The following is a 13,980-nucleotide window of genomic DNA, read 5'->3' on the forward strand; positions in this document are numbered from 1 at the left end:
GCACTCCTCACACAGAAGTCACTTTTAAATCAAGCAACTTTCTGTTGGTCAACATGGCGTCACCAACTCAAACAACCAAATACACAAACACACTTTTTCGCCCTCGTGTGAAACTCATGCTCGTGTGGATTCCTGTTGAAATGATTGGATGGATTTCGCCCACAAAATTTTTCAGAGCAACAGTAAATGTGAATGCTTAACTACGTAGTTACAAGTGGTTTTGGTATTTAAAAAGGCACTGGCCATGTTTCCTTACCTGTTAAGCTCATAAAGGTGTCGCCCTGAGATGAAGTACTCAGTGAGGGGCTTGGTATTGCTTACACACTGAATACTGGAGTTCATGAAGCATGTGTTACCCAGGTTACTCAGACCTGTGGCACCTTTCTCAGTAGGAACTGCAAGAGAAATGGGACAAAATTTGTAAAAAATTTAAGAGAGACTAAAGGTTTGGACTTCACAGGCACAACCACTTGAGTACTATCTCCATGACGTTCAATTACTCAGGATTTCATAGAGTTCGACAGCAACAGTGAGTCTTTAAATGTCAAAGCTGATATCTGTCTTGATTTGGCTTTTATATTGCTTTGTTATGTAATTGCTTCTTGGACTCTTGCTACTTTTGTTCCTGTGTTAATAATCTACTTGATATCTGCTTTGATACCAGAAACCGGTCTAAAGAATTGTATTATAGTGCTATCTAGGTAAGGTCAAACTCAGATAAACATTCTGGCATTTGTAGATGGTTTGGCCAGCCTCCAATTTGCATAGATTTTTCCAACACTTTCCAAGAACTCTGACATTACCTTTGTGTCTGTCGATTTTGCTGCTGTTTGCAATGAAAGACATTTCCTCTGGCCAGCTCATATCTTTGTTTCGAACTGGAGAAAGGGAAAGATATCTTAATAATTTTTCCTTTTCCATCAGTATGGTCATGCATGCTTTGCAATTTAATCCACACTGCTCAGCAAATGTGAAATGAGATAAAACTTTAATTAAGACAGATAAAAGTCACAGACATACCCTCAATGACTAAGTGCTGTTCGTCTTGAATTTTCAAACTTTCTAAAGTGTGATCTTCATCGTCCAGGAGAGTGAGGTAATTCTGATAAAAAGACAATATAAAACAAGATTCATTTAAAATGTGTTTTTAGGCTCCACTAGTTGTGATGTTTTGTTTTAACAGTTGATGGAGTTTTATAAGGCTAATAAAAAGCTGACCGAATGTGTCATTTGTGGTGCTACCATGCTAGCATTACTTTATCTTAAGGTCGGCTTAATTAAACGCAATGCTTTATATCTTTTATTCTGAACGCTTAGCATAGCCCTAATGTTTGTGCAATTTTTGTGCAGGCAGGAGTGGAACACACACGTTGTGGGAGAGGGCGGTAATGGTCAGAAATTCAGAGGGAGGGGGATTAAGAAAACAGTCCCGCGCAGGGTTCTAGTACCCACCTCACTATTGTAGAGCCAGAGGCGCATGTCCTCTTCTTTTATGCGTAACCTCTGGGACAGGTAATCATGAATGTCTTTAATGGTGCCCATCCTGCTGAAACAGCCTGTGTATGCCAGCACTCGCTTCAGAGGGGCGTTCGGAGAAGGAACATTTCCTGTGTTGGGAACGAAGCACCTTTTAGCATTCTCTTTGTCACATGCAAAAAACAGTTACACATTTTAAATACAACCTTTTATCGTAGTTCCACCAGCTGTGTTGTTATATATATCTTCAAAAATGAACATTAAAGAAATCATGGAGTATGTAAATGTAATTTAACTTACTATGCTAAATTAGTAAAGTAATAATTTTATGGTTTCATTTTAATGATGAGAAATGTGAAGATCCAGTCCATTCCATCCATATAGCCTAGCATGCATGCTATTAAATCAACACAGATGTCACAAGGAGCACACAGATCAATATATAACATACACAGCACCAATACCTGATTGACAGACTGAGGATTAGTTGTAAGGTAGCAGCAAGAAAGGGCAAAGGTCATTTTCAAAAGGGAACATTCATCAAATCATTAGTTTGGGTGATTTGAAAAAATAAATAAATAATAAATCAAGCCAATTTTTAATTAGTCCAGTCTTGTGAAAAAATAAAAATACATAATATTCATACAGCAATTATTGATTTCATAGAAGACAAATGATTTGAGACAAAAAAATAAAATAAAATAAAAAATTGGTAAGATTGCAAAGCAAAAAATTACAGGAAATCAGCCACAGAGCACTCATCTTTACCCACACCAAACAGTCTTCTGAGCCAGACAGCCATGACTGAGTGACATACAATACTTCTAGTCTCGAAAACTTAAATATCTGGATTCATTTAAAAAAAAAAATGTATTCAACATGGTTTTATAGCTGTCATGGATTACATTATAGTTTTGTGTGAGCAAAATGTAGCATTTAACAAAAAAATATAAAATATTTAATATAACCAATGTAATTTTATATATTTTATGTTTTCTTTTGTTCTTTATTATTATTTTCTATTCTAGGCCGAACTCAGAAGATGACTCTGGGTGTTGGCAACAGGATTTGGCTCTTTAGTAATCCAGACAGGTCGTTTTGCTGAGACCGTGCTGGATGCATTTTAGGAGATTAGAGAAACTGGTCAAGGCGGAGGTGGAGGGAGCCTCTCTCTTGCTGCAGGCTTACGTTACCTCGGGGCATATGTGGAGGGAACATTCGCAGGCTGCTCATACCCATATTGACCCAGATGTTAGACTGAGGGCTGCGTGTGGCCGGTTGCTGTCGCAGGAACAGAAGGTAGCGGGGGAAGAGCTCTAGCTCTGGGTGAAGTGTGACTGTAGACGTGATGACCTGAAAGAAGAAAAAAGATACAGCATAAGCACAAGGTATAGAGAAGAATGTAAAATGTTTAAAAAAAGCTTGACTACAGTGGTGCAACTGCTTAAGAGAGAAGCTAAATTTGGCTGAATCAAACTGAATTAGAAGATCAAAGGCATTTTAAAGCTCTTTTCATGGTCATTCCTCAGTCAAATTTTTAAACCCCTACTGCATACATTATGACAGAAAAGTTGGATTTACTGTAAAATTGATATCATTACCAAAATCAAAAACGTTTTTTTAATTTTGAAAATTAATACTTGGAGAGGGGTCCTTTTAAGGTACGCTGCCAAAATCATTAAATAATATTTGCAATTACATTTAGTTTGACTAATATACTATTTTACTAATATAAAAAAGAGAGAAAAAAAGATATATAACAAAAAAAAATATGCAATTTTTTATTTTATAAGAATAAGAAATATGAACTATATTTTTTATGAGGGGAAGAATAATTTATTTTAAAAGGGCAGTTCATCATTCACATGGTGCATAATGTAAAATATTTTTTAATTTAAATCACCTCCAGAATGTAACCTTTTTACTGTTTATTTGACAACATCTCTTCATTACTAACCATTTTAAGGCCATCTAATATGAATCATGTGCTAGCAAAGTGAAGAAAATGAGCCTGATACCCAGAGGCAACGCTGTCCAACAGAGGGTTAAATCAAAATAGCCAAGCATAATCTGTATTCAGGAAACAGGTTTAGTAATATCTGACAGTTCATGTGACACCTCATGTCACATCATCAAGATCATTGTGTGTCGAAGCAAAAAAGCCAGAGCAAATACCATTAATTGAAGCACAAATTAAGTGCCTATGTTGGCATGGAATACATACCGGTCGGGGGAGGCTGACGTTGGCCCCATACCAGTGATAAAGTGCCCTCCATACAGGCTCTGGCACAGTCTCAAAGTCCCGGCTAGCCAACAGCTGTTGGGACTTCTTCAGCCGCCCTCCCTCCATAGTCAACGTGGGTGCCTGGACAAAACGGAGTCACACAATCAAGGGGAGTTCATATTGACAGCAATTTGCAATGATAAATTGTAGTGACCTCCAGTGAATAAATCACAGGTGGTGTAAGCGTCCTTCACCCTGCTCTTTTCTTGTTGACTGTGAGAGTGGGAGGTTGGATGAAGGAGCGGACAGGACCAAAAAGGTCCCTTTTTGACTTTACAGCTGCAATGTATTGTGTTGTGTAAAGAAAGAGTCTGATTATACTGGACATTATATTATTACATAACTGCAAATGTGTTTGTGACAAGCCATTACTGAAGCAAGCAGTTTCATACAAAATGCTTTTAGCTTCATTTCAGCTTCATTTTCTAGAACACAAATGTTACAGACCATTTCTCACAGGATTCATTTGTTCAAGGTGATTTTAATTTCAAAAAGGAAACTTTAATGTAGTTTTGAGCTATCCAAAGCTATAATTAGATGGAATAAAAGACAAAAAACTTGAAGGTGTTATTTCCCCAGCAGGCTGATTCAATGCACTTTGGTAGTTATTTTGATGGGCAAAAGGATTAGCAGTGGCTTCCTGGTTTCAGTGGGTGTTCTGAGCACACGTACACTCACCTTCATGGGCTCGGTGGTCACCAGAGGCTGGTTGTCTATGGCACCGGGCCTCTGCGCGACCATGCTGTTGGGCAAATGGCCATTGGCACTGGAGAAACACTGGTTGTTGTTGTCAGAGACGTTGTGCTGCCGAGCGAAGCAGACGTCTGTGGCAGAAGAACTGATGTGTGGGGTCAGGCCTGAGGATGTGAAAATAAATGCTTTAATGGAGGCTGAACACCTCTTTTCAGCCTTCATGCCTTTTTATTGGACCAGAGCACTACCAAAGTAGAATAACTGGCTGTAGCATTGTTTTTCTGAGAAAAAAGTATGTGAACTTATTATGTTTCCTAAATATCTGCAAACTATTTTTATGCTTTAGTACAGTCAAAAATAATAATTACATACAGCACCTTTAATATTTTTGTGGAAAACGTGATAATTTTTTCCCCAGGATTATTTGATAAATAGAAGGTTCAAAAGAACAGTATTTATTTAAAATGGAAATCTTATGCAACAATGTAAATGTCTTTACTGTCACTTTTGATCAATTTAATGCATTCCTACTAAATAAAAGTATTTTTTTCTTCTAATGTATGTGATAACTGCTACGCCACAGCTTAAATCATATTCTTAACAATGACTGAGTGTGTACTTACTGTTACCAGTGCTCTCCGAGGCCTCCGATGAGCTGGAGATGTTATCAGGAAATTTTTCCTCTGGGGAACTGGGAGAACGCACAACTATTCCAATTCTGTTCAGGACAGGCTCTATAGGTGCTGTAGACTGAGAACTTCTCATCCCACTGCCCTGAATTGATGGCTGCTCTACGACAATCGACTTATTATCCTGTTTAACACAATATATTGTATATCAAAAAAACACATAAGCTCCATATTGTCAGTACTTTTTGGCCGGATGATGTCTGAGAGATACAAGGTCCAGCCTGATATGTGTACTATAAATGGGTCAGATCAGGTTACTGTTTTCTCTGTTGTCCAATTATAATTTGAAAAATGGTCATAATTTAGTTAGTTGTACTCAGTTTAGATAGTACAAAACAGTACAATGTACCTATTAAAAAAAACTGAATTAGATTTATCATGATATGATCCCTTTTCATTGTTATGTAGAGGCTGCATAGACATAATGCTTACTCACATATCTGACATAGTCTTTCCACTGCTGCCACCACTGCATGGAGATCAGAAACCAGTTCTGACTGGGCTGTAGACCATGCCTGCTCTCCCGCTCCAGCCAACCCCTGTGCCGTCACACAAAATCATTGTGGATGACAAACAGTCAGTAAAAGAACTATCATATTTATACACAAGCACCAAAATAAACCAACAAAACATTCCTTCTGTCATAAGATATCAATAATAAACTTAGGCAGTATAGCCGAACACTAAGACACAATGATGTGGTACAGTATTTATAGTGTCTTTTTGAGCACCAACAGTCCAGCTAGAAAATCTAATTGAAAATGAAATTGTGTTCTCAATCTCTGTCTCATTTTAAACGCTGTTAGAGGCAACGGAGTTACAATGGATCCTTATAAACAGACAAAGTCTAATCATGAGGATCATGAGTGAGTGAAATACAATACAGCCCTCATAAGGCTTGTTTTAAAACATTGAGAAAGTGCTCAGTAGGACGCTTTTGAAAGGAAGCTGAGTTACAGAAAGTAATAGGGTGAGTAAAGAAATGCTGTGTCCTACTCTCACCTAATGATCTGGCCTTCCTCTTCAGGGGTAGCAGGACGCAAGCCCAGGACGATATGACACACCTAATGATCAACAGATTAACAAGCCATTTGAGGCCAGAATCAAAATAACAACGTACATACTTTAGTGGACTCACTTACAGATTATTGAAGCATTGACGCACTTTGTATTGTTACTTAGTCCAAAAATACTGAAGGTAGGATCATACCTGAAACAGCAAGTTGAGGAACTCATTGGCGAGGGCACTTTTCACGCTCCATATCTGATAGTCCTCAAGGGTTAAGTGCCCGTGCTGTGAGTAAAACACAAGACAAATGTTTGAGCACAGATGACATACACGCATATAATGTCCTTAAATATTGGATCCAAGAAAAACCTGAGGGAAAATTTATTTTGAAACATAACATTTTAATTAAAAGGGAATTTACAGTTTTTGCTGTTGCATCGGATTTGATATCAGCAATGGTGAAAATTAATTGAAATTGATATCAACTAATTTTTTTTTTTTTTGCATGACAAATCTACATTGAAAAGAAAGTCTAATTACTTTTGTTGTGTCGTGCATTTTCAGTATGTCCTCTACAATGTCTGACACGCTGGAATCAAACTCCTGAAACATAGAGATACAAAAATCAGGAAGTATCATCATGAAATCTATAACTGACATGAAAGGTCTCTATTAGATGTAAGACATACAATGACAACTCAGGATGCACAAATCAATAATGAATTGATTTGACTTTAATTTAAATGTATTATCCCACATTAGTGCATACGAGCAAAAACATGATTTCATCTCATATGCATGAATCACCTCATAGGCATATCCACAAACATATATAATACTAAGGAAGTAATTTGTTTAGCGACAAAAGGTTAATCAAACAGCTAAACCGTATCATGTGCTTATTGCTTTTTCTGTGGACTCAAGTTTGATTAGACACTTACGGGGAGGGTATCTGTACGGTTGTCCTTCCACACTTCCAGCAGCGCCACCACCATCTCATGGATCTCATCCCTGGACAGAACTCCATCCCGATCTACATCGAACACTTTAAAACAAACTGAAGCAGACAAGGAAGAAGATATTTAGGGCCAGATTTACATAGATAAACAGGGCAAATTAGCGTGAGAGCGCAATTCCAAAAAAGCACAGATGGGAGTGGAAAGTTCTGCAAGTGATCTACTTACGACACGTAAATTAAAGAACACAGACGCAGATCGTTTCCATAATGACCAACGCAATCTACCAAGAGTCTGGTTTAAGACACGCTTTTTTGGGCGTTAATTAATGGCGCAAATACCAGTGAATTGACTAGTGTAAACCTTAGTAAATTGCGTTGCATGATTTATTTAAATACTCTCCTCCCATAAATTGTGCATCTGAAAGGGAAATTCCAACAAATGCACATGCAGTTAGGTCAGCTGCAAAAATAACTGTGTCCACGCCTTTTCAGCGCAATTTTTTTCACTGCGTGTCTTTAGTAAATCCTGACAGTAGTTTTTTTAACGGCAAAAGAGGGTTTGCACTGGCACAAGCTGTTAGTAAACCTGGCCCTTAAGCCATTGACACACCAAGCTGATGGTCGGCCATCAGGCAATGTCGGGCCGTTTTTGAGCATCGAGCGACTTCGTTTTTTTTTTGGTGTTCCGCACCATTGGCTCTAGTCGGAATCCGTCTCATTTTATTATGAATAATAGTTAGTTAAATAGTTTCATAATAACACGAGCGGAGTGGAATAAAGAGCGTGATCAGCATGATTGAGATTCAAAATGGTAAGCAAGCGTTGCTTTGTTTATAGTTTGTATAACTGCAGTCTTAGTTTCGCTTCCCTTTTTTTGAATGACGAATATATATCTGCTTAAATAGACAGTTATCTCCTTTACACGAAGGCGCAGAACACGCGTGCTGGCTGACAGTCGGCTGTAGTTCTTTTGGTGTGTTCAAGCACAGACTTTTTGCCCTGACGCAGGCGACACGAGGCGACAAAAGAGTCGGCTTTCATCAGCGCTAGTTCTTTGGCATCGGTTTGGTGTGTCCCTACCTTTAGATGGGGGACTTTTAAACATTCATTAAAGAGAAATCATATTTAAATAAAAAAAAATTATTATAATTTGTATTATCATAAATAGTGGAAATATTATGAGTGTATTTAGAATACAGAATATGCTAGATAAAATAGCCTTAAAAGATTTTATTCCAAAAATGTTTTCAAATGTTTGAAGAAACACTATAAAACAATCCTGCATCAGCCGTGGAATGAGATGAACAACTAAGAGAGGATAATAGGAAATGAAATGCTTACACTTCTGCCTCTCCGCTACAGGGCCCCGACAGCAAGCTGAGAGCCCGCACGATATCTCCTTAAAGTCAATATGATTGTCCCGATTCTCATCAAAGGCATGAAACAAGCCTGGAAAATGGGAGAAAATGTCAGTGTTTAGATTAGCCAGCAAGAGTAATTGGATTCTTTGGATATCTTTTATCACACATGATCCTATACATTTCAAAAGCAAAGACCTACTTCTACTAAAATAAGATAAACCGTGACTTTCATGGGTGCTGCAAATGTTTTCAAAGCGCACAGCTAGGAGGTGGATGTATGTGTGAGTGTTTGTGTGTCTCAAACCATTTGGGAACCTTTTAAAATTGCTGTAATGAATTCTGTCTTGCCTTCACTTAGCGATGCATGAATAGGGGGCGAGACCAGAGGGACAAAGGTTTCCAAATCAAAGCGGCCTGTCCTTGATTGGGCTTTCAGCAGCCAGTAGCGCTTTTCCAAGTCGATAATGTCCGATTCTTCTACTGCAAGAAAGAAAACACAAGAAATCAGATTCTCTGTGAAATAATCTTTTAATGTGCAGTGTCAGGTGCAGTTCGGCATGTGCTCCTTGTGTAATTGAATATCAGTCTAATATTTCTGTGTAATGACTCCACTGGGAGTCATTTAGGGAGGGACTGTTAACAAAAAAATGAAATTGTCATTATTTATTCACCCCCATGTTGTTTACCCTCATGTTTTTAAACCTGAAACTACAAGTTGAAGCACTAAACAAAACTGAAATAAAAATAAAGCTAAACAGAAATACAAATGACAAAAAAACTAAAAAACGTTTAAATAAATAAGTTAAATGTTAAAATAAAAGCTTTTTGAAAATATTAATAAATATTATAATATTATAAATATATTCTGAAACAACACGACCACAAAAGTAGATATTTTTATGAATAACACCACAAATAACACTAGTCTCTAGTCATAGACATTTAGATGGATAATTTTTTTACATAATAAATTAGCTGTTGCAGACTGTAAATGGGCTCCCATTATGATTAACATTGTAACACTTTACAATACGGTTCATTAGTTAACTACCTTAGTTAACATGTACTAAGAATGAACAATACTTCTTCAGCATTAATTAATCTAAGATAATATTAATTCCAACATTTACTAATATGTTATTAAAATCAAATGTTGCATTTGTTAACATTAAATTAATGCACTGTGAACTAACAATGAACAGCTGTATTTTTGTTAACAAAGATTAATAAATACAGTAACAAATGTATTGCTCATTGTTAGTTCATGTTAGTTAATACATTTACTAATGTTAACTAATGAACCTTATTGTAAAGTGTGACCATTAACATTTATGACAAGTGATTACATAACATCTAGGTGAAAGCATGGCTCAGGTTACCCCCTCTGTAAAGCCATATATAGTCCAGTCTTTTAGTTTGTTAAGAGGACCTAGGTCAACACCTCTTGCTTTGCAATAATCTCTAGCTTAGGCTAATAGGATTAGTTTTGCCCCTCCTACACTGACCATCACACATAAGGCAAGTGTCAAAACACAGGAATACAAATCTGATCTTTTGTTTAGCCTGATGTTCATTTCAGACTACTACACTCTCTATTCAAAACACAATACATTTCAGAGAATGCACTCCATAATTAAATAAATGAGCAAACTGATCCAAACAAAAGTATGTCCTAGGGGTTTCTCGGGGCAGGAATAAAAGGCATCTTAATGAACAGGCTCTGGATTGCCCTGAAACTCCTCCGTTATCTCAGACTGCTGCAGCACAGCTAAACCTCTTTGGTTTGACAGACAACTGGGAGTCTGAATGGATGGGCTTGATAGTCATTATTTCCCATAATGCTCTGGGAGAGCAGGTCTACTGTCTGAGGGCCGAAGACTGAAAGACTGTAGCGGCCAGAAACACAGAAAACAGTCTGGGGATCTACAGGGTTACAAACCAACCCGCCACGAATCACGATCAATTGTGTCATTTCGGGGGCAGTTAGGAGAGGAAATCTATCTTGACAGTAGTCCTAAAACATACTTCACATCCAAGATGCATTTACAGCCAAAAAACACTTAACAACAAATTTCCCTCTGGAATGAAGCTTCATTACAGTGCACCACTTAATGCAGTGATGAAGAATTATCATTATTCAGAGCAACATTATTATTACCTAGAACAATAATTAGTGTACAATAGCTTTAAGGAACTGAATAACTGCTTGAGTGTTATTCACTGTTTGTGCATTGGACAGCGACTACTAATCTAACACTTATTATGCACAGTGCAGATCAGCAAACATCCATCGTTCATCCTGAATGTTTACAGCACATCTTAAAATGAGGCACCATGTGCAGTTTATTTCAAGCTTGCTGTGGCCTATGATATCTTCTTGTCCAGTAATGCAGGAGCAGGAGGACAGGAGGACAGGCATTGTTGCTGTCGGGCCTTAACAGGGCACAGAGTGCATACAGTCCATGACAAAGCAATTACAGGTCTGGACTGAGACACAATGTCACACTTTTGTATTCAATATCACAAACATTAGCCATCTCTCTTGGGGACAGATTAAGTGACATCTTTGATGTGAAAGTGTTTGTTATTTAAATGCCAGTGGGAATATGAGATTTCATTCTATACTGAAGGAAAAAATAACAGCAATGATAAACCCCTTATTTAGTTATAACCTCACATTGAAACATTACATAGAATATTTAATACTTTTAAAAATGAATTTAATGATAAAAATAATAATAATAATAATAATAATAATAATAAAAAAAAAAAAAAAAATTAAAAAAAATAAATAAAATAATAATAACTAAAAAAATATATTGAAAAAGTTGAAAGTTAATTTATATATTTATATATATATATATATATATATATATATATATATATATATATATATAAATTAACTTTCAACTTTTGTTACAAACAATTTCTTTTTCAAATAAATATATCATCAATATTTTTTGATGTTTCCACAAAAAATATTAAAGCAGCACAACTGTTTTCAACATTAATAATAAGAAGAAATATATATATCTCAAGAACTCACCTAATGGAGAAATTCTATCAGAGTGGCAGCAGAAGAACCATACCATATTCCACTGCACATGTCAGATAGATATGGCATGTACCATGACAAACTCCACACAAGCTGCCGCTACGTTGGTAAAATACAGTTACTCTCCATCTCCGTATACAATCCAACTCCTTTCTTTCTTGCAGATTATTGTCATCCAGTCATCACTTTCTTCTTTGCACTTGGCCTTGTGTGAGGCATATTCTGGACAGTGCATGAACTCATAAACCGATATACGCTCAAACAGATCACACAGATCATGACTACTTCACACTGACAGCACACACAGCCCTCTCACTGAGCTAAGAGGATAATCTGGAGCGGGCCACAGATTACAGTGCGTTGCCCAGGTAGCTTCTCTGATTGGCCAGAGATGGAGAGCCAAAGCTGCCCTTGATTGACAAACTTATTCTAATTTTACTGAGCTATTTGCATAATAACTTGCTTATTTTTTGACTTTCTATCTTGTATCTGAGAATAAAAGTATCTTGCCTTAGTAACAGTGAAAAGAATGAATCCCAACCTTCTGCATTCATTCTGTAATGAAGAAATACGCTATAGACAGAATCGATCATGGTCCTACTAATACACAAAAAGGCACATAAATTATCCTTCCAATAATGACTGTATACAGTCAATTGATTAATGACAAAGGGAAACAATTGCTGTGTATGCTGTTTAAAGCAACCCATAGCAACTATTTTAAATCACAAACAGAACAGGCATGTCAATATTGGTTTGCTCCTGCCCAGCATTAATGGCAGTGCTCCAAAGCTTACTGAGTTTAGCCTACCTAGACAGCATAATCAAGTCAAACGTCTGAACAAACTGAATCAGTTTTCAGATTTCACAAATCACATTTCCAGTAAAAATGCATCCTTAAAACATCCTTAAAATAAGATATATTTTCCATGTAAAATTGTACACCAGACAAAAAAAAAAAAGATACTTCAATGCCTGGTCAATTTAATGCAACAAGAGTATTTTGGGATAATCTAAGAAAAGGGTAAAAATGGAAATGATAAATAGATAAATAAATGAATGATACAAACAACATTATTATTGTTATATTGTTGCCAGATTTATTTTAAACATTTTTGAAATATTGAAATTATTCATGATTTAGTTATGATTCCTTATTAATTGAGACACTTTATACAATATTTATACTTTAAAAAATTAATCTGTCAGTTAAACGCACCAAAATAGCCATTAAAAATACATTAAATTATATACATTTATATAAAATAATAATAATAGTATTATTATTATAAATACTAAAATAAATGGCTATCACAGTGTGTTCACTTGTAAATGGGGGTCAATTGAGTACACCCAGAACTGCAAACATTACAAGCTTCCCACATTACGATTTCATGACAGCAAAAGCACTGAGTGACTGAGCAGGAGGGAGATCTTCAGCACTTAAATAAAACATTGTCTCCATAAGAAGAGCGAGGGCTCAGATATTCTGTCACTGTGCAGGCTCAGGGTCTCTGAGAGAGTGCAGCCATTTCCTTCGCCGTGTCAGTCTGGTTTTAATAACTGGGTGGCAGTGACAGCTGTAGCAGGGCCGAGTGTGTGCAAGTGGTGTAAGCGTGTTCACTGAGTGGGAAGTGTTGCCTGTCACTCGCCATTATCTCACACAGATGCCTCTCTCCCGGTGGAGAGCAGGCCGACTGATTCGCTGATGCCTTCTGTGTGTCGAGGGAAGAGGGAAGTGGACAAAACGAGACTTGCAATTTAAACATCTGCAGCATAGACTATCAAAGAGCAGATTACTGTCAGCTTCAGCGACATACAAAGTCACTAGTAAATTTAAATGATAACCTAAGACTTTAAGGCACTTAAACAGATTTCTGTAAACGGATGCCTCTAAAGTGACAAACAATGGGCATATCTGCATAAAAAGGCAGCCCAGAGAGCATTGAGAGCATATTCAGAGAGTAATATCAGTAAACCGAAAGAGTATTTAGGGAGTGTGAAAGGGCGAACACTAAAATACCATAGAATTCTCCATAGAAAAGTCAAATTTTCAACAGTTGCCAAATTCTAAATTAAGAACTAAACAACCCGTAACTCTGAAGAAAGATCTTCGTTGATTCACCAATCAGAGAAGTTGCAGTTACCATGGAAACCAGATTAATCAATTCAGTCTCTACACTATCAAACAACTTATGTTTATATATTTTAATGTTTTGCAATACAGACTGGAGACTGGAGTAATGGTTGCTGAAAATTCCACTTTGCCATCACAGGAATAAATTACATTTTATAATATAATAAAATAGAATATTTCACAATATTACCATTTTTACTGTATTTTTGATCAAATACAATACATACATCCTTGGTGAGCATAAGAGACTTCCTTCAAAACAATGAAAAATCTTTTGAATGGTAGAGTACACCAATAATTTTATATTGTATAGTAATT

The 13,980-nt window shown here is 36.6% G+C and overlaps 1 protein-coding gene across 2 annotated transcripts in view; it reads right to left on the reverse strand.

The window, feature by feature from the left end:
* usp32 (ubiquitin specific peptidase 32) overlaps positions 1 to 13,980 on the reverse strand; it is a 50,128-nt gene that overhangs the window by 9,577 nt on the left and 26,571 nt on the right. Inside the window, exons 6-20 of one of the 2 annotated variants that reach the window (XM_084125735.1) lie at positions 8,819 to 8,950; positions 8,451 to 8,558; positions 7,093 to 7,208; positions 6,692 to 6,754; positions 6,353 to 6,436; positions 6,145 to 6,206; positions 5,579 to 5,681; positions 5,077 to 5,266; positions 4,439 to 4,617; positions 3,701 to 3,841; positions 2,712 to 2,829; positions 1,453 to 1,607; positions 1,021 to 1,102; positions 804 to 878; positions 257 to 395 (exon numbers count right to left, since the gene is read on the reverse strand). In XM_084125735.1, the coding sequence (XP_083981861.1) occupies positions 257 to 395; positions 804 to 878; positions 1,021 to 1,102; positions 1,453 to 1,607; positions 2,712 to 2,829; positions 3,701 to 3,841; positions 4,439 to 4,617; positions 5,077 to 5,266; positions 5,579 to 5,681; positions 6,145 to 6,206; positions 6,353 to 6,436; positions 6,692 to 6,754; positions 7,093 to 7,208; positions 8,451 to 8,558; positions 8,819 to 8,950 (1,747 nt within the window). Of the gene's footprint in view, positions 1 to 256; positions 396 to 803; positions 879 to 1,020; positions 1,103 to 1,452; positions 1,608 to 2,669; positions 2,830 to 3,700; positions 3,842 to 4,438; positions 4,618 to 5,076; positions 5,267 to 5,578; positions 5,682 to 6,144; positions 6,207 to 6,352; positions 6,437 to 6,691; positions 6,755 to 7,092; positions 7,209 to 8,450; positions 8,559 to 8,818; positions 8,951 to 13,980 lie in introns of both variants that reach the window. The other variant, XM_084125734.1, reaches the window with a different exon arrangement.

Source organism: Abramis brama (genome assembly GCF_963993115.1).
Source record: "Abramis brama genome assembly, chromosome: 10".
Classification (NCBI taxonomy): Eukaryota; Metazoa; Chordata; class Actinopteri; order Cypriniformes; family Leuciscidae; genus Abramis; species Abramis brama.